We start from the raw sequence: 27,683 nt of genomic DNA on the forward strand, positions 1-27,683 counted from the left end.
CCTCCATTTTCCTGGTCATACAGTCCTGGGGCACCTTTTAAAATCCGCAGAAAGGTGTCCTACAGTCTAGCTCAGTCTTGGCTTCCCATATATTATCCTTCCCTGAGTTCCAGGATTGTGCGACACCAACTACGTGCCTCTTGGCGTGACACCAGTGATGACGGGCCCCCTCCGTTCACACTAACGACAGCACCTAACTCCCTTGCAGTGGGGTCTCACTGTTCTCAGTAGGTTGATGGCTCCACAGCCAACTATTTCCGGTCCTGACCCCTCCCCAGCACCAGCCTCACTCCAGCCACCCACATGCCAGCTGCCTATGTCCACCTCACAGCCATTTCAAACTCACATTCCCCATCCCCGACCCCCCAAATACATTGACTTAAGGGTGAGAGTGGAATCAAGACCACCCCTCATTGTCTCTCTACAGCAGAGAAGGGAGGATGAAGACCCCCAGGGAGGGTGTCATGTCCTTCCCTCAGAGCCCTCGGGCTTTTCAACACTCCAACTATGTACCTTCCTCCCTGTCCCCTCACTCCAGACTGCTGCATCTGAAGACCCCCAGACATGAGCCACATCCAGCTGGACAGCTTGATCCTCAAAAGGGAGACAACTGCACCCCATTCCTCCCAAGTCAGGGGAGCCCCCCTGAGTCCAGTGACTACACTCCTCGGCCATCTACTAACCTAGGACACCCAGACCCCTCACTCCAAGGAATGCGATTGCAAGACCCTTGACCACCATCATTACCTGGGTGACAACTTGGGGAAGGATGACCACTTAGACCAAGTAAGCTGCAGTGGACTTAAGAGGTTCCTCTGCAGGTTTCACAGTGATTTAGCAGTGTCAAAGGACCCAGAGCTTTGTCCCTGCATTGAAGCTGACCTCATTGTGCTGACCTCAAAGCCCAACAGCTCCAGAAAGGGACCCAAACAACTACAGCATGCAAAGTGGCTCTAGTCTCTGAGGGGGTTGCTCAATTTCAAATGTTTGTCACCTTCCTCAGAGACCAGGCCCCTTCCTTCCCTGCCTGCGGCAACTTCTCAAGGCAGAGAAAAGGGAAGCCTGCCTCGCTTCTGACTACAGAAACTTCAAATGCAGGGGGAGGAGAGCAGTTTCTTAAAACTGCCTTCCCCTTAGTCACTAACCCATTTCCCCCTTTAGCAATCCACAAGACACAAAATTGGGAACTCGCCCAACATCAGCCATACCAGAACATGCTTTGAAATTCTCCCCAACAAAAATGAAATCACTAACATAGTTCATCTTCACCAACAATCCCAGGAAGCTGGGCTGTTTCAGAGATCAGCCTCCACCTCTTGCCAACATCAAGGTCAAAGGTCCCAACCTCCACTTGCTACTTCCTCTGCCTGGAAGACTCCTCATCCAGCCATATGAAAATGGCTGGCTTCTTCGAATTTCCATCTTTTTCCCCTCAACATTTCCCAGAAAGCTGTTAGTCTCGTCCCCTATAACGGAAGTGGCTGGTAAAGATGTTTGTTTTGAGCCAGGCATAAGCCTGTAATCCCAGCAACTGGGAGTGGAGATGATCCCTTGAGCTCAGGAGTTCGAGGCTGCAATAAGCTATGATCATGCCACTGCACTCCAGCCTGGGCAAAATCCACCTCTTACAAAGAAAATGTTTTGTATGTTACTGTAGCCCACCCTAAGAGGTCAAGGACCACCATCTGGGAGGCATTCCCAAGTATTAGACAGGGCTAACCAGGCCCCCCCTATACATTAGGCAACAGCCTAGCTCTAAGGTAGCTCTGTCTAGGACCCAGCCTGAGCTTCCTCCCAGAAGGCTGTTATGTTGACAGCAGGGGAGAGATGGCCAGAGGCAGGGAGGGGAAGTAACACGCCAATACACACTAATTCCGAAGTGTTGATCTTATTTTATTACCTGACTGGAAAACTAGACAATCCCCCAACCCAGGAGGGGATCGATGGGCTTAATCTTCCTCCTCATCGTCTCCAGCTCCAGCCCCACCCTGACCCTTCTTGGCGTTCTTCCTCTTCACGCGGCCCGGGCGGCCACCGCCATACGGAGAGCGGAGGGAGAAGTCAATGTGCTTCTGCGAGTCCAGGCGGACAATGAAGGATGGGATGTTCACCACCTGCTTGCGAACCCTGGAAGAGGGAATGGCAGGTGAAGGGGATACGCTGAAAAAGGAGCCCGGCCCAAGATAAGACACCACTCTCCTCCTGGTTGTCCTTTGCGGTTGACATGACTGGTGCTACGGTTGTGGAGACACTGAAAGCAATGCCACAAGGGCACTCAGGGCACTCCTGATTCTCTGGAACTCATGTGTCGGGGGAGCTTTAGGGCATTATCTAATCCCCACATCACGCTTTTATTGAGTTTCTCATCCCCATTTTAAACAAGGAAGAGAAATTCAATGTATCCCACATGAGACCAGAAAGCAAATGCCATGGCAGTGTGTCGGTCCGAGATCTGCATTTCACAGACACTCTGAGCCCTGTGCTCCTTTCATTACCACATGCAGCCTCAACGTCCACGAAGCAGCAGCCTGAGGCTGGGTCTGCAAAACCATTTCACAGAAACCCGAGGAGGGCTCTTGCCCACGCTCACAGGTTAGTGAAGGGCCGAGGCAGAAATTCTGAACGCAAACATCTTGCCTGCTTATTGCACAGCATCTTCCCCCAAACAGTGCTCACTTTACAGAAGGGGCAAATCTACCCAGATAAAGACCCATGTGCCCTGACTGGCCTTTCCTCCGCATCTGCATCACCTCGGCCAGCTGGACTCCTGCAGTCCCTGGCACCCGAGCACCAGGTCAGGACTGTAGTGAATTCACCAAGTTAACACCAACAAAGTGGAAGAATGCAACCATGAAGAGGGCCTGGAATGGACTTCCCAAGCGAACCCAGTGGACAGCTGAACCCACCCTCCCAGTCCAGGCAAGCCCAGTTCTCCCCTCCACTGAGGAGGCCCAGAGCTGTTACCTGTCCAGCTGCCCACATGCCTGGCAGAGGCCTTCACAAGGTGTACGGCTCAAGCCGCAGTGACCCTTGCGCAGGGCTATGGGGAGATGAGGCTACCCCCAGCTCCCACATGAGCTGTTTGCAGGGGGTGAATCTGTACCCTCAAGGTGAGCTCACACCTGTCACCTCCGAGGGCTGCATAGGAGACACGACAGCAGGCTTAGTGAGGGCAACTATCGAGGGGATTGAGGAAGAAGATTCGGGGGCCACCAGAGGTGGTACCTGATATGGCGCTGGCGGATGAGCACACGGGCATGGTGGATGGACTTGGCCAGGCCCAGCTTAAAGACCTGAGTCTGCAGGCGCCTCTCTAAGAAGTCCTCGATCTTCAGGCCCAGGATGTAATCCAGCTTCATCTTGCCCTCATCCAGCACCCCGATGCGGACAAGTCGTCGCAACAGGGCGTTGCCTGTTAGAGTAGGAGGGGCACTGATTCAGGGTCTGACTTCAGACTTCTTGGGTTCAAATCCTGGCCCCACCTCTTAGTAGCTCCATGTCATGGTGGTGGGACTCAAGTAGCCAAGTAAGGGCTAACTCTGACATAGGACTCAATGTACTGGTCACTGTGACCCATGCAATCCTCAAAACCACCCTAAGACAGGTTACTACGGAGAGCAGCCATGGTAGCCTGCAGGCAGCCAAGGAGGGCAGGTAAATACATACACTGTGTTCTCACCCCCAAAAAGGAGTACAACATCCCTCACTCCACATTCTTAGCAAGAGTAAATGACATAATCTCCTTACAAGGACTCAATCTGCAAAACACTAAGTGCCACTGCTATTAAGCTACTACTACTATAACAGAGCACAGTGGTTAAAACATGTCTGTTATCTGTAATAAAGGAATAACATCAGTATCTTTTAAAGCTGAGAAGGAAACATCTAAGACTGGGCATGTTCCAACTGAGTGTGTGTCATTAATTTTACTATTCTATTTGTGAAATTTTCCACTAAAAAAACATGGTGTGTGCATAATCCAGCAAAGCACAGCACAAATTATCCAACGCATGTCAACTACCACCTTTCTTCCAAAACCAGGCTCAGGAGACCCTGCTACTTGCCCATGGTCTGTCCAAGGCCACGGGTCCTGACCATTATTCTGGACCGTCCCTGGGACCCTGGGGCAACCCCCTTCTCCCAGGCTCACCTTGGGATCACTGGGTGCTTTATCACCACACGGGCTTACAGGAAATTTGCTCCATCACAACAGGGTAAAAGCCTAAAACCTTTTTTCTTAAAAAGGATTAGTTTCACTTCTTAAAGTATCTCTCATTACAGCAAAATACAACTCAAGCAAGCTTCATAAACAACAGCCCAACACTTATAAGGCATTTCTAATATTCCCAGCACTGTTACCCTCCAAAGAAAGTATGAAGGAAAGCTAGCTGACTTTGTGAAAACCCAAAGTCTTCCTGAGCAGACTTAAAATGGAGACACATGCTGTATCCCTTTCGCAGCACCCTAAACCACAATACAGCCTTTTGTTCTCTTTTTTTAAAATGTTGAACATCAGATGATGTTCAGACGTTAATATAAAAATATAGCCAAAAAGAAATGAAAACGAGTTTGGGATCCTCTACTTGTTTGGATACTGCATGTGTTTTTGTCTTTACATCAGAAAAGGAACTTTACAATTTTCTAAAGTTCAGTATCATTTAAGAATCCTTTGGGCAAAATAAAGCCACTATAAAAAAAAGTATTTCACATTTACTACTAAACCATCTACCTCCTGGAAAAGAATAGGAAAAGATTAGCCACTCCAACACAGGCAAAACCTTTTCAGGTATGAAGATGGTAGCTTTCAGCTGCACACTGACAAACACTGAACAAACTGCCAGCCAAATGCTGGCTGCTGTTCAATCTGTCTTTTTAACAGAGAGAACAAGAACCTTCTTGCCTGTCACACACCTCAGTGGGAAAGGCTGGATCTGAATCAAGGCAGGGCTATCCCAAAGCACAAACATCAAAGCAATGGTGGTGACAACATAAGCGGTGGAGGCACACCTCTCAGGCTCCTCCTTCCTGTTCCTGACTAGAGGGCTTCATTTACTAGAAAGTATACTACCTGAGGAACCCTCTTCCGCTTGGCAACTTTCATGCCTGCCGGGGAAAACCACAAATAACTCAAGACACCCCCTGCAGCTCATTCTCACGACTCTATCACCTAAAACTGTGGACCTGAGCAAGTTTCGTTCTGATTAGGTCTATGCTCAGAAACTCCTCCCTAAAACCAGAACCAGCTGTGGCCCACTCACTCCCCAGAGACTCTGGGACAAACTCCTATCCAATATCTGTGTCCATGGGGGAGGGGATTCCAGAGCTTTCAAGAGACTTTCAAAGGGGCCTATGACCTAAACAAAAGGAATGAAAACATCTAACATCTGCAAGCCTGGGACACGTGATAAATATGTGGTTAAACAAGCTCCAGGACTTTCTCACTCTCACGCCTAACATATCAGGGATCAGGTGTAGAGGCAGCACCTTCCTATATGCTTTTGTCGAAAACTGGGAAAAAAAATAATACTAGTAACCTTAGTTGAAAATTTAGAGAAAAGCCAGTTGCTGAAGAATGCCAGACCTCTTGATTCCCAGACCCTCCTGCTTTTTACCCTAAATCATGGTTATCTAAGTACAGATTAAAAAGTAGTGTCTCAAGATATATTAACATGTCACTCTCTTCTTGATCACTTCTGAGCTCTGGAAAGCACTTCATTAACACCCCAGCTTAAGGCAGGAATCTAAGACCTTAAAAAAAAAGGGACTCTGAAAAGATAGTTAAGGAGGGGGTGGGAGGAATGAAAAATTACCTACTGGGTACAATGTACCCCATTCAGGTGATGGGTACACTAAAAAGACCAGACTTTACCACTGTACAATACATCCACGTAACAAAAAATTACTTGTAACCCCTAAATCTATTGAAATAAAAAGACATTTATCCCCTCCCTAAAATACTCTTCCCTGAGACATGCACATATCCTCTATTGTTCAGGGCTTTGCTAAATGTCACCTGAATGTCCTTGACCGGCTTATTAGCACAAGCACTCGGTACACACCCAAGCCCTTTTCCCTGCTATCACTTACTCCAGAAATCCCACTTTGTGATCTGTTCTCACCACAGTACTTCAGTTGCACACCGACAAACTTTACTACATCTTCAACAAGGGCATGTCCTACCACTGAGAACTGTTACACGGGCTTCACTGGGCCAATGCGCTAATACATAAGCAGAATTGTTTGGCTACAGCACATACAGCTACAACCAGGTGCCTAGGTGTACTTAACCTGTCAATTACTAAACTGAATGTCCAACACCTGCGTAAAAAAAGGCACACACCTCAGAACAGGGCAAGGATTCTCATCCAGATCCACTTTTCCTACTCCGCAATTCCTATAAAAATGCCTCAGTTAAAAGCCTGGCTCCATTTGTTCGATGTCACAACTCTGACCACTGGAATAGAGGACCTAGAAGGAGAAAAACCTCAGAAGCCCCGCACCCCACCCCTCCCAGTGGATTCAATACACACCCTCAAACAGACGCCGTGGGTCCTTCTCGTCAAGCGTTAGTAGCTCCCGGGCGGCCTTGCGGATCTTGGCCAGGGTAAATTTAACCCTCCAGACCTCACGTTTGTTGCGGAGCCCATACTCGCCTGCATATGGTGAGAAGGGGGTTGACAGGCTCAGTCTCACGGACTAATACAAAAACTGACTGCCAGCTTCGGGATACAGAAAACCTTTCAGAAACACGAACAACGCTAAATGTGGGGAGAAGACCAGAATGAACACGTGGGCGCCCCGACCCACGTGCTGGCCTTCCCGTAACCCCGGAAGCCGAACCTTGCGTTGGCCACTCACCGATGAGCTTCAGCTCTTGGTCGAGGCGGGATTTTTCGAAGGGTCTCCGCGGGGTCACATAGGTTTTGCGACAAACCCAGCTGCGGGCCACTGGCATGCTGGCTCTGCTTGCCCTTCCGCGCCTGCGCGAAAAAGAAAGCTGAGTGTGAGGCTTCCGGGCGGTGACTCCGCAGTCTCACACTCTGCTAAAACCCCGTGGCGCCCAGTGTCGATCTCGCGAGAACCGCCTCTAAAGCTTTTACAATCAGCATCCCTCCCCAGAACCGTGTTGCACTGCCGTCCAGCCACCCTCCTCTCGTCCCTAACTTCTTTAGCGTACTCATGAAAGCTCGGAATGCCCGCACAAGCATACAACCCAAACCCAGACCCGAAAGCATGTCACCGAAACTCACCTAAGCGTAGAGCCGGTAACTGAGAAAGAGGAGCGCGCGCGCCCTAGCGGAGCCTTTATACTAAGATGGTGCTTCGTGATGTCATCGCGCACGGCGCACGCCTGCGCCAATCAGAAAAGGCGTTGGCCGGCGGAAAAGCAGTCAAGGCGAAAGGCTGGGCTAGAGCGGCGTGTTAAGCTAGGAGGACTAGGTTTCTCAGGGTGGAAGTCGGAAGGCGGAGGACCTAAGTGGACCGAGGGTCTTTCTTCTCCATAATAAGTCACCCAAACTAGCGTAGGGTTTAAGAGTTCAAGGTCCCACTCCTGCTTCTGAGGCGCCGTATAACATTGGAATAGTAATCTCCATTCTCTGTAGACCTCCGCTTTCTCCCTGAGAGTTGGAGCTTCAGCAACTCAAAGTTCCTTGCAAGCCAGATATCCCGTGAATTCCATAGATAATAAAATCGTCATATTCAGAATAATGTCAACCTGAAGCATAACCAAAACTGCCCTTTTGAACACTGGCTACAAACCTGTCTCAGGCATGGATGCAGAAAGCGAGGATTACTCGAAATTGGCAGTTCTGTGCTCGCCTGAGGACACAAAGTTCACGTTTCCATCCTGATACTATTAAATTTTTGCCTTGTTTTTTGTAGACAAGGAAGAAAAGGTCTTGGTAGAAATTCTGCCATACTTGGAATCGTTTATCGGGGGAAGTTGCCCTCTCTGATGTGGGTCTCATTAATTCATTTATGCAACAAATAATTTTTGAGCAGCACAAGAGACTGTTCTACGCAATGGCATGTACCAGTGAATAAACAGCCCCTTTATTCCTGGAGCTTAGGGTCTTAGAGAGGGGAACAGAAAAAACAAATAAACGGTGTAGATAATTTCAGTGTAGTGCTGTTAAAAAAATAGTGATAATGATAGAGGGAAGATGGTACTTCAGATAAGATGGCCAGGGAAGGCCTCTTTAAGAAGTGACTTTTTTTCCTCCCCAACTTGAAACCCAGTGATAAAAAGGTTTTATGCTTCTTTTACCGAATCTGAATCCCAGTTTATATCCTGAGGTTTCCTTTGGACTTCCAGAAAAGGGAAGATGTTCTGGAACCTATTGCTATTATATTTAGTCTACTCCACTTGGGCACCATTTATCACCTGGAAAAATTTACACATAGTTTCTTGATCTCCTTGGTCAATTCCTTTCCCTGAGAGAGCCCCTAGGATTCTTTCCTACAGCCCTTCTTATCTGGAATAATTCTATTCATATCAATGGCTTTAATAATACTTGTTAGATAATGTTTGTTTTTTTTTTTTTTTGAGACAGACTCTCACTCTCTTGCCCAGGCTAGAGTGCCGTGGCAGCACCTAGCTCACAGCAACCTCAAACTCCTTGGCTCAAGTGATCCTCCTGCCTCAGCCTCCCGTGTAGCTGGGACTACAGGCATGCGCCACCATGCCCAGCTAACTTTTTCTATATATATTTTTAGTTGTCCATATAATTTCTTTCTATTTTTAGTAGAGATGGGGTCTCGCTCTTGCTCAGGCTGGTCTCGAACTCCTGAGCTCAAACAATCTGCCTGCCTCGGCCTCCCAGAGTGCTAGGATTACAGGCATGAGCCACTGCGCCTGGCCTGTTCTAGTAATTTCTTAAGCAAAAAGGTGGGTAAATGATTTGCTTTTTAAATGAATGCATGGGATTTTTTGGTAAAAATTGTAGCTTATAACATATACAAAAAAAGAGTCTAAAATATAAATGTACAGTATCAAAAAGTTTCTCAGCCAGGTGCAGTGGCTCACAATTATAATCTCAGCACTTTGGCAGGCCAAGGTGGAAGGACTGCTTGAGGCCAGGAGTTCAAGACTAGCCTGGGCAACACAGCAAGATCTTGTCTCTGAAAAAAAAAAAAATCCTCCACCATACCCAGGCCATGAAAAAGAATATATTCCAGAAGCCTCCAGTGTCTTTCCTAACACTCTCCCCATGCTCTGAACTCCTGTTCTGAAATTACAACACTCACTTCCTTCTTTCCTTCATGATATATTTTTATTTATAACCTCTGTATGCATCTGAAATGTAGGAATCTTTTCAAAAGGAAGTTTATTGCAGTGGGAAGTGCTCAGATTTAGGAGTCAGAGAGACCAGGTTGTAACGCCTAGCCCTGCTACTTACTAGCTGTGTGACTGTGGGCAAGTCATTTCCCCTCCTCTAGGCCTTTTTCTCATCTGTACATGCAGATGAAAACATTCACACTTTCCAGGATTGTCATGAAGGATTTAAATCACACAGTCGACATTTATTCAACAAGTTTATTGAAACCTCCTGGGACCTAAGCCCTGTAGAAAACAGCGATGAATCAAACCCAGTCCTCACTCTCAAGAAGATCACAGTGTGGAAATAGGTAACTACAAAAACAACAAAGCCAGTAAATGCTCTGAAACAGGGAGGGACATAAAAAGGATGTAGTGTTCAAAAACCTGGAATCAAAAACTAACCGTACAGAGAGGTAGGAGGATGTTCTAGCCTCCCACGCGGAGATGAGCTTGGGAACATCTAGAAGGACTCTTGTTGCAGACACAGCCATATCCTCCTAGGTCTCTGGAGTTCACTGCAGGCTGGCCCACTGCAGGGAGGTGTAGGCCACCTTACCATCAGGCTGTGGAGAACAGAGGAGCAGCGTCTTTCTGACACTGGTTCCAAGGCGGCCAGCAGAGACCAGGTCCTGGAGTGGGATCGGGTCCTCAGGAGCCCAGCACTGAGCAATGTAGTGGGCATGGAAGCGGAGCGGGTCACCTGAGTGAGGGAGAGAGGCACTGTAGCAGTTCCCATTGGCAGAGGGCTGGAAGGCATTGGAACTTCCACCAGGAGACATGCGTCATTTTAGCAATCACTATGGATACTTTAAAACAGAGATCCTTGGATCCAGCTATTCTACTTCTAGTACACTGGCACTGAAATATACAAAGATGCTCGCTTTGTTATCATTTATAATTGCAAACAAATGGAAACAACAAAACCACAGACTGGTTAACTTCATGGTACATCCATAAGACTGAATGCTATGCAACTTAGATTAAATGACACATTGAGGGGGGAAAGTGGGAAGGGAGCAAGGTTTCACACATGTTCAGCATAATCTTATTTTAGAAGCAAATAAATAACAGAATATGTCATTGTCATGGCCTAAGACCCAGGATCACAAAATCAGTCAAAGCCATGAGGAACTCAAAAGGATATCATGTAAAATATCCACTGAGAACTAACGGACTAAAAGAAATAAGAACAGATTTTACAATAGGATAGAGCAATAAATAGGTGGAATGATGGATCAAAAAAATTTTTTGCCCAAAAGGGCCAGATAATAAATTTTCAGTTTTGTGGGCCATGTTGCAAATACTCAACTCTGCCACTGTAGTATGTTAGCAGCCCCCGCTATACGTAAACCAATGGGCAGGGCTGTGTTGCAATAAAACGTCAGTTATAAAACCAGTTGGTGGGTGGGCCAGATTTGACCTGGGGCTGTAGTTTACCCCAGGATTACATGAATCTGATGAAGTAGCGTGGAAACCAGAGTAGAGCACCATAGAGATTAAGTAACAGGTCACGTAAATCTAAAATGGCAAAGGTTTGAATCTCTCCAATGTTTCTAAATCTTCCTGAGGTTAAATAGACCAAGGCTCTCTGCTCATCTGCATAAGATTTAGGAGAGAGTCCCTAGTGCATACCTAAGATCTGCCTACTTATTAGGTGGTTCTGTCTTTCAGCATTTAGGGGGAACAAGAGGAGTAATTTTGTATCAATTTTTTTAACCTTTTAGTAACACTCCTAGTACAAATTCAAAAATTATCTGATGCAACAAAGTCCTCTTTTACCAAATCCTAATGCAAATTCCCTCCCAAAGGTAATAACCACTGTACTGGGCTAGTGTACGTCCTTTTTCTACTTGCTTGACAGGATTCTCTGAATCTACTTAGTACTCCATTTTATTTAAAGTTCTTTTCATTCTCTTTTTAAACATTTTTTTAAACTGGCAAATAAACATTGTGTAAATATTTATCACGTACAACATATTTTAAAATATGTATCATGGCCAGGTGAAGTGGCTCACGCCTGTAATCCCAGCAATCTGGGAGGCCTAGGCAGGAGGATCACTTGAGGTCAGGAGTTCGAGACCAGCCTAAGCAAGAGTGAGACCCCCGTCTCTACTAAATATAGAAAAAAAAAAATTAGCTGGGCAACTAAAATTAGAAAAAATTAGCTAGGTGTGGTGGCACGTGCCTGTAGTCTCAGCTACTAGGGAGGCTGAGGCAGGAGGATGGCTTGAGCCCAGGAGTTCGAGGTTGCTGTGAGCTAGGCTAACACCACAGCACTCTAGCCTGGGCAACAGAGCAAGACTCTGTCTTAAAAAAAAAAAAAAAAAAAAGTATCATCGCAGAATAGCTAAATCAGGCCAATTAACACATGTATTACCTCACATACTTACTTTTTGGGATGAGACCTCTTAAAATTTACTCTCTTAGCAATTTTCAAGTATAAATATGTTAGTAACTCTAGTCACCATGTTATACAATAGATCTCTTAAACTTATTCCTCCTATCTAACCAAAATTTTGTATCTTTTGATCAACAACTCAATTCTCCCTCCAAGCCCCAGCCCCTGGTAGCCATCATTCTACTCTCTGCTTCTATGAGTTTGACTCTTTTAGATTCCACATATAAGTTAGATCATGTGGTATTTGTCTTTCCATCCCTGGCGTATTTCACTTAATATTATACAATGTCTTCCAGGACCATCTATGTCATTGCAAATGATAGTATTTCCTTCTTTGAGGTTGAAAGTATTCCACTGTGTATATGTACCACATTTTCTTTATCCATTCATCCATTAAAATATGATCAAAGGGGAAAAAAAGAACAGGTGGTAGAAAACATATACAGTAAGAAGTAAGTATTTTTATATGAACATGCAAATACTACATATTTAATTAGCCTTAAAAATTGTGAATTGTGGTTCTAAGGAAAGAATAGGAAAAAATATAAAAATTAGTACACCCACTATGGAAGACAGTATGGACACTTAGATTGATTCCATATCTTGGCTATTGTGGTTAATGCTGTAATGAATGTGGGAGTTCAGATATCTCTTCAACACACTGATTTCATTTCCTTTGGATATATTTACCCAGAAGTGGGATTGCTAGATCATATGGTAGCTCTATGTTTAATTTTTTTTTTTTCTCAGACAGGGTCTCACTCCATCACCCAGGCTGGAGTGTAGTGGCTTGATCACAGCTTACCACAGACTCCAAATTCCTGGGCTGAAGTGATCCTTCTACCTCAGACTCTCGAGTAGCTGGGACTACAGACCTGCACTACCACGCCCAGCTAATTGTTTTTATTTCTTGTAGAGATAGGGTCTATGTTGCTGAGGCTGGTCTCAAACTCCTGGCCTCAAGCGATCCTCCCACCTTGGCCTCCCAAAGTGCTGGGATTACAGGTGTGAGCCACTACACCTAGCCTATTTTTAATTTTTTGAGGAACCTCCATACCATTTTCCATAATGGCTATATTAATTTGCACCTTCTCATATTCTTTCACTATAGCCACAGTTTTGAAGGCTATTTGTTAATAAATATGTATGTATCTGCATATCCATACAAAAATATAATTTACTTCTTACTATATACATTCTCCAACACCTGTTCTTTTTTCCCCCTTTGGTCATATTTTTCATAAACATACATGGACCTACATCGATCTCTGATAACTAATGCTATGTTTCTCTGACATCTAACTGCTGTGTTTAACTATTCATGTATTAGGAATTATTTTGGCTGTTTCCCAATTTTTCTATTTCAACACTGTGGAAATTCTGCAATGAATATTCCTGTATATTTTGTACACATGTCTAACTATTTCTAAGTGAATCTTCTGGATCAAAGGAAGTGTTTAGTAAAAGTTACTAAACTGCCCTCCAAATGAGCTCAGGGGCTCCCAAATGTTTCCTGTCCTTCTGTGGATCTCAGAGGCTAAGAGAAAGTGACACACACACACACACAAAATGCAGAGTATGTTGGGTTTGTGAGGAAAGGCACAGCAACCAGTGGTCCCCAATGCAAACTCACCAGGATAGACCAAGAAATCACCCCCGAACTTGCCAGCCGCACTGAGGAAGAAGCCTCGCTCCCACAGGTCTCTGTAGATGCTGTAGCGCAGCTCGTGAGCAGGGCGGCCAGCATGGGGCCAGTCTTTGGACTGGACACGCCAGTCCAGGGGCCTAGCCTTGACAGGTCGAGGCCTGGCAGTGGCCAGCTGGACAAGTAGAGCAGATCTGGGCAAGGGGGTCACCCCATTTGAAGATCCCGGTTGGGAAGAAGAGGGGGCTAAGGGAGGTGCAGACAAGAGTTTGGTAAATCCAAAGGGTAAGAAGGTCTTCCCACCCCCCCGGAACACCCAGGCCCTAGATTTCCACCAAAATTTCCAAAAGATCTCTTCCCTCCTTCCCCTAGTCCCTGGACTCCAACTCCCACCCTCACCTGCTTCCTCCTGCTCTCCAGAAGTCTGGCCATCACTGGTCTCACTCTCTTCGGCAGCTTGGTTCCCACCGGCCTCCTGGCTCCCACTGATCCCTGAACCCTGTTCTAGCTTCTGCTTCTTGGCAGCCTGGCCCTCTGTAATCTTCTCCAGGAGCTCCTGACGACGGGTCTCCCGGGCCTCAGCTGCCAAGGCACTTTGCTCCTGGAAGCTCTGCTCTTGCTGGCGCTTGAAGGATGCCAGAGCCTGAGAAATAAATTCAGCTGGAACCTCAGGACCCAAGCTTATGGTTCCCTAGGAAATCAGGAATCCTGAGTCCCTGACCCCTCCCACCTCGGGCACGTGGAGTCCCAGGCCCCCTGCCCTGCTCCCACAGGACCCAGGAGTTCGATCTCACCCGTCACCTTACCAGGCTGTGGTGGCGGGGATCCGGGCGCGGGGCGCTGACCAGAGTCACGGCACCGATCTCGGCCAGAAGCCGCGCCTCTTCGGGCATCAGCAGCAGCGGGAGGCCCAGGCGCGAGTTCTGGCGGGGCCCGCGGGGCAAGGCGCCCACCGTGCGGCCCCCCACTCCCAGGCGCTCCCGAAGAGCCTGCACCGCCTCGGCCCCCCACACCAGGGAGCGGCCGTTCGCCACCTCCACCACCAGCATCCTCCTGAGGGAACCAGGGGGCAAAGCGGTCACCGAAACAACTGCACACAGCCGGCGGCCCCGAGCGCTCCCACCGCCTTCGGGGTCCCGGGGAAGCCCCGCCCCCTGGACAAGCTCCGCCCCCGGACGATGCCACCAGGCCCGGGGCCGCGGGAAACCGAGTCCCGCCCCTGGCGGAGCCACCGGGCCCCGTTCGGCCATTGGAACCCTGCGGTTGGCATCCCACTCTGTACCAACACTGCCCTACCTGCCATCGCTCTACAAGCGTCAGAAAGAAACCTCCGCAAGCGCGGCGCCATGCCCCCTTAAAAAGGTCCATTTTGGCACCGCCCTGTCGCACAGCGGTCGTCTCGCTTCGGGTGTTCCCGCCAAAGGTCGGGAGTTCTGGAGGCCAAGGCGCTGCCCAGCCACACCCTCTTCGGGATACTAGGAGCTTGGCTCCTCCCCTTCCCAAACCACCGAGGTTCAGCGTTCGGGCCTTCTAGTTCTGAGAGAGAATCTCACAGTACGAAGCCCCGCCCCTCCCGGGCGCAGGAGGCTCGGCGTTCGGGCATCATCGGCTCCCGGCAATCCCGCAGCCTGTGTGTGGCCCCACCCCTTTGGTCGGCAGCGCGCCCCCGTCGGGAGTTCCTGCCCTACGACCGAACCCCAAGCCGGAGACCCAGCCCTCTGGACACCTGCCGTCTGTTCTCCGCTGGGGTGGGCTCACCCTACTTGGGAGCGCTCAGTCCGCGTCCCTGCCTCCCTTCAGAATGTCTCACCGTCCTCCGACAGAACCAGCCAGGCACCTCGTAAACACCAACTCGCAGTCGAGGCGGAGCCACCCGCTACGTAGCGCGCCACGCGCTGCTTCCTCCACCCAGCGACATGCCGACCCCCAGCGTCGACTTCGTCATCCAGCCACCTCAGCGAGGCGGGAAGTCTGGGATCCGCCCCCGCGGGGCCGTAGCACCTCCTCCCCCACGCCCCCGCAGTGGGACACCTTGGCCCCGGCCGCCGTAGCGCCCCTACCTGCGCCACTTCTGTTCCTGAACTGGGGATCGTGAGGCCCGTTACCTGGCCCCGCCCCCTAGGCCCACACGGCCCGCCCCCGGCCCGCCTCCTTTAGGTCAGGCTGCCTTCGCCCCGCCCCTTGGTGATTGTGCCTGATCACCACCTCCTTCGCGTTGCTTAAGTCTGTGGCCCCGCCTCCCTCCCGCCCCCCGAAAGGAGGCTCAGTATCGGGAGAAGCTGATGGCTTTGTCTATCATACTAGCGTCATTCATAGCCGACTACCTCCGAAGGCAACCGAAGCTTGTGGCCCCGCCCACATCCGAACAATGACGTTAAGTACTCGACTATCTTCGAAGTAAGCCGAAGCCTGTGGCCCCGCCTCCAAACTGTGACCGCAAGCTCCCGATTGTGCCCGAAGGAACTCGAACGGAGGTCACGCCTCATCCCGAACGCTCAGCTCCAGGCCCCGCCTCCTCTCCCGGGCCCGTGCAGCTCTCTTCCTGGCGCAAAGCTTCTGGCCCCTCCTCCTTCCGAGCCCGAAGCTCCGCCCCCCTCACGTACTCGCGGCTCGGAGCCCGGGTTGGGTAGATCCCGGCCCCTGTCCAGGCGCCGACTCGTGCTCTCCGGCGTCGGCTCCGGGGCTCCTTCCCTGCCCGGCCCGGAGCCTACCAGTGGCCGCCTTCCCGGCCCGATCAGCGCTGCCCGGCCGGCCCCACGAAAGAGCAGGCGGCGCGGGGGCGTGCTGGGTAGGGGAGGCGTGGTCGGAGCCGCGGCGGCCCGCGGGCTGGGACTGCTCGGCCGCCTGCTGCCGGGCGGGCGGCTCAGGTGGGCCGGGGTGGGGGCGCCCGGGTGACGAGGCGGGGTCAGTGGCGGGTCGCTGCGGGAGGAGGGCTGAGAGGTGCTGAGATGGCCCCAGCAGCGCGGCCAGCCGATCTCAGAGTGGCGTAACCGCCTGTGGCTTTGCCGGGGGCGGTATCGGATCCGCGCTGCGGTGCGCGCTGCCGGGCTGGGGCTGGGGAAGGGTCCTGAGAAGACAAGGGTGGGGGTCTGCTGTCCGGGTTCTAAGTAAGAGAGGGATCTTAGAGCTCCGAAAGAGGGAAAGGCTGGAGGCCCGAGCTCCTCCGAGTGTTCTCGAAGGAGGGTTAGGGGGTCAGGATATCTGGTTCTCAAAGAGGAACGGGCAAAGGGATCAAAAGAGGGGGTCTAGGTTCCTGGATCCTCGAAGAGGAGGGAGCTGGGAGGCCTAGATTCCTGGGCTCTCAGAGAGGAAGGGTCCAGGAGGGGGTTTGTTTCTGCTTTCTCCGAGAAGGGGTGTGTTGATATCTGGGTCCTCAACGGGGGTCGAGGGAGTAGCGTTGATTTCTGCGTTCGCAAAGGAGGGGGGCTGGGGGCTGGGAGATCTGGTTTCCTGAGTTCTCAAAGGAGAAGAGGGCTGGAGCCCTGGGTTCTCGAAGGAGAGGGACTACGAATGGATTCCTCTTTCTGGAAGGAGGAAGGGACTGGAGGTCCGGATTCCTAGGGACTACAGAATCCTCAAAACCTAGAGTCTAGGGGGCTGCGATCTTGAATCCCCAAAGGGGTAGGAGGCAGGAGGCCCGGATTCCTGGCTTCTCAATACGCACCTCTGCCCCTCCCCCAGACCATGTCGCCTGAAGAATGGACATATCTAGTGGTTCTTCTTATCTCCATCCCCATCGGCTTCCTCTTTAAGAAGGCCGGTGAGTCAGTTTCCCTCCCCAGTGGAAAATAAGGGGGTGGGAGCGTGGGCGGGGGACCCTCTGGAAGATTCCAGGCTTATGCTGTCCCTTCTTCCTACAGGACCTGGGCTGAAGAGATGGGGGGCAGCAGCTGTGGGCCTGGGGCTCACCTTGTTCACCTGTGGCCCCCACACTTTGCATTCCCTGGTCACCATCCTGGGGACCTGGGCCCTCATTCAGGCTCAGCCCTGGTGAGGACGCGGTGGAGGGAGGAGAGGGCGAGTAAGGGGGAAAGGAGGAAGCAACCTCTTTCCTCTTTGGGTCTTTTTCAGCTTCTGCTTCAGTCTCCGGGAGTCTCTGGTTTATCAGTTTGTTTCTCTGTGTCATTTGTGTCATCTGTTTTCCTTCCTCCCCTGCCTTGTTCTGCATCTTGTCCCTGCATGTTTGTCTCAGTCCTCTATGTCCGTGTCATGGAGAGAGGAGGATGGTACTTGTTTGCTGGCCCTGCCACCATTCGTATTCATTCATATCCCTCACTCTCATCTTGAGCTCTGCATCTTGAAAAAAAAAAGGTGGAGGATTGAAGGGTTTTTACTGTGAAGCTTCTCTTAACTCCTCATTCTCTTCTCTTCTCTGTTGCTATGTGTTTCTATGTGGCTTTGCCTCTTGTCCGCTGTTTCAATCATACTCGTCAGTCCCTACCTCCCACACTTCAGTCCTCTCTGTGCCCTCCCATTTCTGTCTCTGAAAGGGAGAGATGGAGGAGGATTTGTGGCTAGGCTCTGGGGAAGGGGGAGGCCAGGGCCGAGGCCTCTGCTTCCAGCCCAGCGTGCCTCTTGCCTTTGCCCAGCTCCTGCCACGCCCTGGCTCTAGCCTGGACCTTCTCCTATCTCCTGTTCTTCCGAGCCCTCAGCCTGCTGGGCCTGCCCACTCCCACGCCCTTCACCAATGCCGTCCAGCTGCTGCTGACACTGAAGGTCAGACTCAGGGCTCGCTACTCCCCTCCAGCCTCCCTGTGGACCAGTTAACCTCCCCTACTTCACCTCTTCCTCCCAGGCGCTCCCATGGGGGGAGGTAGAGTTTTATCTCCCATACACCCTGGGGGTGGGACTTCACCTCTCCCCCTGCCCTGGGAATTGGGTTCACTACTCACTTGCCCCTGGCAGGTGCTCACCTGTCATTTCTTTCTGGGGTGAAGAAATAGCCCAAGTAATATAACAGTAGGCGCCATTTGCTGCTTGCAGTGTGCCAGAGGCTGAGCTGGGTGCTTTACCAACATGCTCTCCTTGTGTCTCTGTAGCCAGCTGTTTTGCAAAGAAGGAAAACCAGCTCTGGGGATAAGGTACTTGGTTAAGGGCACAAAAGTAGGACACCCACATCTGGCTCCTAATCACCTGGGAAGATGGGTGTAAACAGACTCCCAGGCCCCTCCCCAGAGCTACAAAGTCATGAATTCCTACTGTGTGCTGGGCTCCAGCGACTCCTCAGGGAATAGAGCAGTGGTGTGAGGCAGTGAGCCACGCCTCTCCAGCACTCTGTGTTTTCAACCTAAGGGTGGCAGGAGTCAGTTGGCTGAGGGACAGGTTAGAGCAAGAACATTTCAGGGACGTAGGCACTGGCATGTGTGGAAGGGAGCAGGCTGAGTTCCACAGGCCGTGCCAGCCACATGGGCTTTCTGCAGAGAGCAAAGGGCCCAAACCACACAGGCCTGGGCGGCGACAGGGAAAAGTTTGGCCTTCTTCCTGTGGGGGACCAAGATTCACTGGAAGAGAGGTTTTTCTGGGTCTGTTGCCAAGAGAGGTGATGGGATCAGTTTTACATGCTTTAAAATATTCACTCTGGATACTGAGGAGAACTGAAGCAGAACAGGGCAAGGTGGGATGAGGTGGATCCGTTTATCCAAGACCAGGTGACAAATGGTGGCAGCTTGATATCAAGTAGGTCAGAGTTCCAACAGGAAGCGCCACATTTAGGATGATTCAAGGAGCGTTTGTTTACCACGGTGTGAGCAGGATGAAGAGTATCAAGAAGGGTTAGTGCAAGAACTCTGGACCAGCAGCAGCAGGGGAGCCGTTACCAACCCTGGGTCTAGGGGGAAGAAAAGAGGAACCCGGAAGAAAAAAGGGCTGTGTAGAGCCAGCCACCGCGAAACAACCTGTCAAGGGTGATGGCCAGTGCAAGGCCATCTCACAAGGGAATAAAAACCCTGCCCTCACTCTCCTGCCTTCCTCCATCCCCAGCTAGGGCTCTCTATTGACTGAACCCAGCCAGAAGCTGGAAGACAGGGCAGCCTGGGGTCTGGATGGCAAAGAGTAGAGAGTAGACCCGGGGAGGCAGGTAGACACACTCAGAGCCCGTGGTGGAGGTGGAAAGAAGGAAACAGACTAAAGAAAGGGGATTGGATTTGGGGAGTGAGGGAGGTTTTTGGCCTGAGCAATTAACTGGATGGTGGTGGCCTTTTCTTTGAGGGGAGAAACTAGAAGAAGATGCACTTTGGGGAGTGGGTACTATTGTGTTCCGTTTTGGATGTGTTAAATTTAAGGTGCCTGGAGACATCCAAGTATGAATGGCAATAGGCCTGGGCTGGAGGAGAGGTCCAGGCTGGGGTAGAGTTTGGGAGTCATCAGCATGGGACAGTTTCTAAAGCTACGAGGTTACGTAACACGTAAGAATGGAACAGGGCAAGGAGTCATCAGCATGGGACGGTTTCTGAAGCTACGAGGTTACATAACACATAAGAATGGAACAGGGCAAGGAGAGTAGGGCCCAGGACTGGGCCCTGGGGAGCACCCACCAGCTAGAGGCATGACACGGCTCAGAGCTGCAGGCGCCCAGCATCGTGGATGCAGCGGGTGGCGCCTTAAGGGAGATGGGTGTGAGGAAGAGCCCAGGGTCTGACTGATCGTCCCCCCACCCCCTTCCTCCCAGCTGGTGAGTCTGGCCAGTGAAGTGCAGGACCTACACCTGGCCCAGAGGAAGGAAATGGCCTCAGGCTTCAGCAAGGGGCCGACCCTGGGACTGCTGCCCGACGTCCCCTCCTTGATGGAGACGCTCAGCTACAGCTACTGTTATGTGGGAATCATGACAGGTGAGTGGGCCTGCCCCATCAGCTCTGCCTCTCCATGTCTCTGTCGCCCTTTGTCCCCCCTCTGCCCTGAGTTTCTGCCTGTTCTGTGTTTCCACCCTGCCCTGCTACCTCCCATCTGCTGCCCCCAGGGTGAGCGTCCATGTCTGGGTCTACATCTGACCCTCTTGCTGGACCAGAGCATGGGCGGCGTAGAGGGCGACTGTTCTCAGCCTAAATGATTCTTTTCTCCTTGTAGCTTATTGGGAGCACATACAAGAGATCAAGGAGACAGGCCTATGTAAACCTGATGTTTTTGCTGCCCAGAGAACAAATACAGCTTAGGATCCACTTTTAGTTTGAGACAATATTTTTCATTAATGTTTACCTCATAGAAAGTTTTCATTTTCTTTCTTTTTTTCTTGATTGTGTTTGAAATGGGGGTCTCACTGTGCTGCCCAAACTGCTCCTGAATTCCTGGGCTCAAGCAATCATCTCTCCTCAGCCTCCTGAGTAGCTGGGACTACAGGCATGCGCCACCACGCCCTGCTCAGATTTTCTTTTTCATAATAGCTTTAGGGAGCTCTAATTTACATAGTCATCCACTTAAAGCACAGGACTCACTGGTTTGTAGTATATCCACAGAGTTGTGCAACCATCACCACTACGTAGCTGTTTGCATAACAGTTTCATCACCCCAAAATTAAACCCCACAACCATAGTCCCCCAAACCTCCATCCAGCCCTGGAAACCACTAATTGGTCTCTGTAGACCTGCCTGTTTTGGACATTTCTTATAGATGGAATCATACAACATGTGGTCTTTTGTGAATATACACGGGTTTTAGCACCAATCCCTTCTGTCAGTGCCACTGCTCCGCCCCAGGCCAGCAGCCAGAGGTACCTGTGAAAAGGTACGTGATACCTAGCACTGCCCTGTTGGAGAAGCCTACAAGTGGCTTCCTGGTGCACTTGGAACAAAACCCCAAGTCCTCCTCAGCGCCTGCAGACCCTGTCACCCTCTGGTTTCTTCTCACCCACTCTCTCTGCAGAAGCACTGCTCTACTTTCCGTGACTTGTTTACATCGAGGTCACCTTCACCTCTGTGGGTCTTGCCTGCCTGTCCCCATCTATCTGTCTTAGTCTTCCTCATTTTCTTTGTCTCTCTCTACCTAATTTTCTGTCCCACTCTTTCTCTCCAAGTCCCTTGTCCTCCCCTCTCTCTGGTTCCGAGTCCCCATCTCTCTGGATCTCTGTCCCCTCCCCTCTTGGTCACCTCACCGCAGTTTCTGGCCCTCCCCTCCTCCTCCTCCAGGCTTGAGCTCTGCCCACCTGCCGTGTCTGACCTCCTACCTTGCCTCCCCGCCCCCACAGGCCCGTTCTTCCGCTACCGCACGTACCTGGACTGGCTGGAGCAGCCCTTCCCCGGGGCGGTGCCCAGCCTGCGGCCCCTGCTGCGGCGCGCCTGGCCGGCCCCGCTCTTCGGCCTGCTGTTCCTGCTGTCCTCCCACCTCTTCCCGCTGGAGGCCGTGCGCGAGGACGCCTTCTACGCCCGCCCGCTGCCCGCCCGCCTCTTCTACATGATCCCCGTCTTCTTCGCCTTCCGCATGCGCTTCTACGTGGCATGGATTGCCGCAGAGTGCGGCTGCATTGCCGCCGGCTTTGGGGCCTACCCCGTGGCCGCCAAAGCCCGGGCCGGGGGCGGCCCCACCCTCCAATGCCCACCCCCCAGCAGGTCAGGCGGCGGGAGGGAGGCTTCCCAAGACCCAGCTGGCCCCACCACCAAGGGCTGGCTCTGCCCCTAGCAGGGAGGAGAGCGGGAGAACGGGGGCAGGGCCACCACCTGTTGTTAACAGAGCCTTGGAGCCTTGCTCTTTGGTGACCACGGCCTGCCTTCTTCCCCTGTCTGTAGGGAAACAGTACCCCTCTTGCTAGCGCTTGTCACCCTTCAGTATGGTGAATTGCCCTCCATCCCTAGGAAAAGGAAGGTGGTATCCTAGCAACCACATGCTGCCCCTCTGTTGTCGTGGAAGTGTCACCCCAAGAGCCCGATTGTTCCTGGTTGCTCAGGATGCCATCCTTTGGTAGTGGTGGGTCACCCTCTGTTGCTAGGGACACAGTTCCCTAGCAACTGAACCGCCCCTCTTTGCTAGGGAACCCAGGTCCCTAGCAACAGTCATTGGCCCCCTTCTTGCCAGAAGTCTTTATTTGTTGCTACGGAAACAGCACCCCGATGATATGTCATCATGTAGCAGCCCTCAGTTGCCCCATTTTTCCAAGGAAATAACATCTCTGACTGCTGTCCTCCAGCAGTGGGGACACCATACCTAGCAACTGCAGATAACTTGCTACTGTTGCTAAGGAAGCTGAACTTCCCCCGGCAACTATGGATTGACTCTGTTGCCAGTTATCCCCCGCCCAAGCACCTTTAGTGCTAGGTAGTCACACTGCTAGTAACTATGGACTCTACTCTGTTGCTGATACAGAGCTGGGTGCCCTAGCAACTGGGAATGGACTGCCCCTCTGTTCCTGGTGACCGTACTCAGCCTTCCACCTGGGGCTGGGGCTGGAGGAGCAGCCCTTTGGTGTGAATTATGAACTACTTGCTGGGGTTGTGCCATCCCCTAGCAGTCACAAACTGCCATTTTGTTGTGGGGATCATGACACCCCCATGTAAATTTATCACCACTGCCCTAGTAACCATGGGCTGACCTCCAGCTGCTAGAGAGAGGACGTCTGCTGAAAAGTCAAGCAGGAATTGAAGGCTTTTCTAAATCTAGCTGCCCCCACTCTCTAAAGGATGGTTTCCCTTCTATCATCAGAGGCCACCAAGGGTTTGTGTGGGCCAGGGACATTCCCCACTGCTGGGGCTACTGGCACTCATGACCTGGGAGCCACTGTATTGCTAGAGGTGACACTTCTCCAACAATCACAGGGACCAGGAAAAAAGGCCCTTTCTGGAAACCTGTCTAAACATCGTAGGCCTTATTGCTAAGGAATGCCTTTTCCTTAGCAACAGAGATCATTGAGACTTTATTTGGGCCTAAAACATCTCCCTAGCAACCATGGCCCACCTTGTTATTAGAGATGATAATTCCCTAGCAACCTCAGTGTCCAACAATTTAGAAGGGACCATCCTTGGAGGTTTCTCTGAATAGTCTGAGCTTGGTTGCTAAAGGACTCGTAGTTTAGCAAGCATTGCCCCTCAAAGCTTTCTGTGGCTGTGGCAGGCCCCATTACCAAGAGAAAGAGAACCCCATTGTTGGTGAACTGTGCTCCCTGACTCACCCACTTTCCTCCAAGGGCTCCCTCTGGGTTACCCTCCCCTGTTGCCCTAGCAAGTCTGACAGCCAGAGCATGGTTGCCTGGCCAGAATCCCCTGCTTAGCATCCGGGGCTGGGACAGTAGCAGGCATGGGGACAGGGCCGGGCTGAGCTGCATGTCTGTCCCCCACCCTCATCCTCCACCCCCCCCCAGTCCGGAGAAGGCGGCTTCCCTGGAGTATGACTATGAGACCATCCACAACATCGACTACTACAACACAGACTTCTGCGTGCGGGTGCGGGATGGCATGCGGTACTGGAACATGACAGTGCAGTGGTGGCTGGCGCAGTACGTCTACAAGAATGCACCTTTCCGTTCCTATGTCTTGAGGTGAGTGCACGCTGCCCTGCCTTGGAGGACATCCCAGAACTGCAACTCCCAGCAGCCCTCAGGGGCAGCCTGTAGCTTCCCTGGCTGAGCCTCTGCCCCTGAGGCTCATGGAAGCTGTAGTTTATTGAGCCTATTTTTGCCCGGCCCCCAGTTAGAGACATTACGTGGGGGTAAATCGTTTCCCTTTCTCAGCCTCAGTTTTTACTTCTGTAAAGTCAGCCTTATGGACTCAGTAGCCATACTTTCTGGAATCTTGGTCCTGTAGGTTACTGGGAAACCTTGAGGAGTTACTTTACCTCTTGGTTTCCTCAACTGTTATATGGAGATTATGCTGTTTATTTTATTACCTGTTTCATAGTTACATAGGAGGATTAAACAAGATAAAGTGTGGAATGTACGTAATGTGAGGCCTGATAGAAGAGTGCTTGCTATATATTGGCTTTTATTATTTTTCATTCTTATTTCTTGAGTGGAGACTCTGTACCAGACAGGGTTATCTTTACCGCCTTCAGAAGTAGGGACTCTTACCATCCCCGTGTCAAAAGTGAGGAGACCGAGCCTCAGAGAGCTTAGGTAACTTACTGAGTGTCACTCAGACTTTCCCGAGGCTCCAGATGAAGTCAGGATACGTCCTAAGACATCTTTATAGTGAAGAGTTTATGGTGGCGGCTCTGGAGCTAGACTTACTCACCTGGGTTCGTGACCTGATTTACGATTTAAAGATCCACTCCGGCTTTGTGTAGAGAATGGAACAGAGGTGAGAAGGGGAACAGGAGGTAAACCTGGGAGACAAAGTCGGAGGCCTTGGGGCTGTCCAGGTGAGAGGTGACGGAGTCCTGCAGTAGGGAACAGTGGCCCAGAAATAGACGAATTTGAAAGGAAGAGTCAGGGCTTGGTGTGGACTAGATGTAGGGCATGAGAAAGAAGAAATGACACTTGATTCCTTGGCGTGGGTGTTGGTGACTGAAGGCATGGAAGAGCCATCTCCTGAGAAGGGGAAGACCCAGTAGGAGTAAGTTTAGGGAGCGGGTTGGATGAGGAAGCGAGACTTGGGTTTAGCTGCATTAACTTTGAGATGACTATTAGATTTCCAGCTGGGGTTATTGGATAGGCAGTTAGTTACGTGCTTCTGGCACTTACAGGAAAGGTTGGTGTTAGAAGTGGACACTTGAGCTGCATTTGGTATAGGTGATACTTAAAGCTCCAGGGTTGAGGGTAGGTCAAAGCCCAGGGCACCCCATGCTTAGACCAATGGTTGTCAACTTAGGGGCATTTGTGCTGCACCCCCAGGAGACATGTGGCAATGCCTGGAGACGTTTTTTGTCATGAATGGGAGGTGCTACTGGCATCTAGTGGGTGGAGTCCAGGGATGATTGTAAACATCCTAGGATGCACAAGATTCACCCTTTCCGTTTACCTCACACCCCACAGATGGGGCAGTCAGCATTATTCTATCACTGGGTTAATTTTGTCCTTCAAGCACCCAAGTGTGCCAGAGGGACAAGTCCGTGCCCACAGACAGGAAAGAACCCCCTAAGGTCACAGTCCATGGCAAAGCCGCTGATAGATACACAGTTGGGGAATGATTTCTGTGTCCTTTATGGAAGAAGGGTCAGAGCCTGAGTCTGTGACTCTTCAGGGGCCAAAGAATTAGATTTCTGGGTCTATAAGGGGAGGGGACCAAACCTCTGAGTCCACAAAGGAGGCGAGGACCGTGGCTGGAGATTTCCGAGTCTGCGTGAGTCAGGAATTGTGCTACTGGATCCCTAAAGGAGGAAGAGGCCAGGAACTGGGGTTCCTGGGTCCTGAGGGAAAGTGGTGGTGGGAGGGGGTGAGCTGGGTTCCTGAAGAGGAGGAATAGAGACTCCTGGGTCCTGAGGAAGGAAGGCAGAGGGGCTTCCAAAATCCTGAGTTCTCAAAGGAAGGCGGGACCTGGGTTACACAGAGGACTGGGCAGCTGGGGACTCCTGGTTTCCTGAGAGAGGCAGGGACCATTGGCTTTCTGGGTCCTCAAGAGTGAGGAAAGATGGCTCTGGGCCTTGAGGGGAGAGGAACAACTCCTAGGCCCCAGCATAAGGGAGGACCACACACCAGGGACTTTCTGGATCTTCACAGGCTAGGCCAGTGGTTCTCAAACATTAGTGTGCTGCAGAATCACCTGGAGGACTGTTACATGGATGGTTTCCTCCGGGCCCTACCCCCAGGGTTGAAGTGGGGACCAAGAATTCATAGTTCCCACAAGTCTTCAGGTGATGCTGATGCCAGACCCGGGACCATACTCCGAGAACCACAGGGCTAAGGAATTGGACTTCTTGATCCTGAGGCAATGGAACATAAAATGTTAGATCTCTTTTTTTTCTTTCCTGAGACAGAGTGTCACTCTGTCACCCAGGCTAGAGTGCAGTGGTGTCAGCTTAGCTCTCAGCAACCTCAAACTCCTGGGCTCAAGCGATCCTCCCGCCTCAGCCTCCTGAGCTGCCGAGACTACCGGTGCAGGCCACCGCGCCTGGCCAAAATGTTAGATCTTTAAAGCAGAGTGCATTGGTTAGGATTGCTGGGGTCTGGATGGGAGCTTGGAGCTGCTGGATCCCTGAAGGAAACAGAGGCCCGTAGCCTCCTTTGCTTTCTGGAGCTAGGAAAGAGGACCCCTGGGTCCAAGGGAGGAGGGGCTGGGGGCAGTGGGGACTTGGACTCCGGGACCCTGATTCCCAGCCTCCTCTCCCAGGAGCGCCTGGACCATGCTGCTGAGCGCCTACTGGCACGGCCTGCACCCGGGCTACTACCTGAGCTTCCTGACCATCCCGCTGTGCCTGGCTGCAGAGGGCCGGTTGGAGTCAGCGCTGCGGGGGCGGCTGAGCCCTGGGGGCCAGAAGGCCTGGGACTGGGTGCACTGGTTCCTGAAGATGCGCGCCTATGACTACATGTCCATGGGCTTTGTGCTCCTGTCCATGGGTGACACTCTTCGGTACTGGGCCTCCGTCTACTACTGCATCCACCTCCTGGCTCTGGCTGCCCTGGGGCTGGGGCTGGCTTTGGGCGGGGGCAGCGCCAGCCGGCGGAATACAGCATCCCAGGCCACCAGCCTTGGCCCAGAAAAGCTCCGGGAGGAGTAAGCTGCCACCATGCTCCCTTTGCCAGCTTTTCTAGCCACCAAGCTTGTGCCCGGGAATTCTGTGAACCAGGCTGCTGTCTCCTTTCCCAGAAAGAGCCCTTGATCTGGCTGGGTCCTGGAGAGGATTCCCTTTTCCTCAGCTAAACACCCCACCTCCCAGTGAAGCCTAGCTGGGGGCACGACCTCCCCAGACTTCTCCTGCCTCCTGGCCCTGTGCCCTGGGACCTCTGGCGGCCACTTTCCTATAAAATCAAGGTATTGTCCAGACAGGAGTCTCACCCTGTCCCTGCTCCAGCTTCCGGGTATCCAGAGAGCACTGCACTTGCCCAAAGCAGCAGGGACTGATGGACAATGTGGTTTCTTGGGCAAATTCCCTTTCTTTGGATCTACAGCCCAAAGTCGGGAACCTCTTTCTTGTGTATTTCACTCTACTTTTAGCTCATCAAACCAGTATTTCAGACTGGAAAGGGAACATAACCCTCCCATTTCACAAAGGGGAAACTGAGGTGCAAATGAGCAGGCCTGGGGACTGCCTTTGGCAGCTCCCGTCTGAGCCACCTCAGGGCCCCAGTGTTCCTGTCACCCTCTGTCATCCCTTGGCCTACCTAAGACAGGTCAGAATGTGCAAATCTTTCCCAATAAAGTGTTGCACAAGGACATCTGTGTCTGTGTGTGATAAGCCGGTGGGAGGCACTCAGGCCACCGAGTCCCAGTGGGGTGTACTCCTGCCCCAGCCCAGGAGCCACCCTG

General features: G+C 51.5%; 4 protein-coding genes across 15 annotated transcripts in view; 2 read left to right on the forward strand and 2 right to left on the reverse strand.

The window, feature by feature from the left end:
* LOC138374230 (NACHT, LRR and PYD domains-containing protein 7-like) overlaps positions 1–27,683 on the forward strand; it is a 672,516-nt gene that overhangs the window by 331,870 nt on the left and 312,963 nt on the right.
* RPS9 (ribosomal protein S9) lies at positions 1,878–7,291 on the reverse strand. 5 transcript variants are annotated; one of them, XR_011231406.1, is made up of 6 exons: positions 7,251–7,291; positions 6,859–6,980; positions 6,531–6,653; positions 3,226–3,412; positions 2,965–3,138; positions 1,878–2,127 (listed from the first exon to the last, which is right to left on the reverse strand). XR_011231406.1 is itself a non-coding variant. In XM_069458049.1 (5 exons), exons 2-5 carry the CDS (start codon positions 6,953–6,955, stop codon positions 1,950–1,952), a joined length of 585 nt encoding a protein of 194 aa, XP_069314150.1. In that variant the 5' UTR covers positions 6,956–6,980; positions 7,251–7,290; the 3' UTR covers positions 1,878–1,949. The 5 variants fall into 5 exon arrangements, 4 of the variants coding, with proteins under 4 accessions (XP_069314150.1, XP_069314151.1, XP_069314152.1 ...); XM_069458049.1 differs by lacking the exon at positions 2,965–3,138 and having other exon boundaries at positions 7,251–7,290; XM_069458050.1 differs by lacking the exon at positions 2,965–3,138 and having other exon boundaries at positions 7,178–7,280.
* Positions 9,556–15,475, reverse strand: TSEN34 (tRNA splicing endonuclease subunit 34). Of its 5 annotated transcripts, none has more exons than XM_069458039.1 (5): positions 15,426–15,475; positions 14,172–14,418; positions 13,765–14,008; positions 13,354–13,611; positions 9,556–10,022 (listed from the first exon to the last, which is right to left on the reverse strand). In XM_069458039.1, the coding sequence occupies exons 2-5, from the start codon at positions 14,412–14,414 to the stop codon at positions 9,835–9,837; spliced, it is 933 nt and encodes a 310-aa protein (XP_069314140.1). In that variant the 5' UTR covers positions 14,415–14,418; positions 15,426–15,475; the 3' UTR covers positions 9,556–9,834. The 5 variants fall into 5 exon arrangements, with proteins under 5 accessions (XP_069314140.1, XP_069314139.1, XP_069314137.1 ...); XM_069458038.1 differs by lacking the exon at positions 15,426–15,475 and adding an exon at positions 15,203–15,346; XM_069458036.1 differs by lacking the exon at positions 15,426–15,475 and adding an exon at positions 15,124–15,346.
* Positions 15,715–27,590, forward strand: MBOAT7 (membrane bound O-acyltransferase domain containing 7). Of its 4 annotated transcripts, none has more exons than XM_069458023.1 (8): positions 15,715–15,762; positions 17,047–17,125; positions 17,226–17,355; positions 17,955–18,081; positions 20,033–20,192; positions 21,542–21,902; positions 23,645–23,821; positions 26,547–27,590. In XM_069458023.1, the coding sequence occupies exons 2-8, from the start codon at positions 17,050–17,052 to the stop codon at positions 26,932–26,934; spliced, it is 1,419 nt and encodes a 472-aa protein (XP_069314124.1). In that variant the 5' UTR covers positions 15,715–15,762; positions 17,047–17,049; the 3' UTR covers positions 26,935–27,590. The 4 variants fall into 4 exon arrangements, with proteins under 4 accessions (XP_069314124.1, XP_069314123.1, XP_069314125.1 ...); XM_069458022.1 differs by lacking the exon at positions 15,715–15,762 and adding an exon at positions 16,008–16,232; XM_069458024.1 differs by lacking the exons at positions 15,715–15,762; positions 17,955–18,081 and adding an exon at positions 16,008–16,232.

This window comes from Eulemur rufifrons, chromosome 24 (genome assembly GCF_041146395.1).
Source record: "Eulemur rufifrons isolate Redbay chromosome 24, OSU_ERuf_1, whole genome shotgun sequence".
Lineage (NCBI taxonomy): Eukaryota > Metazoa > Chordata > Mammalia > Primates > Lemuridae > Eulemur > Eulemur rufifrons.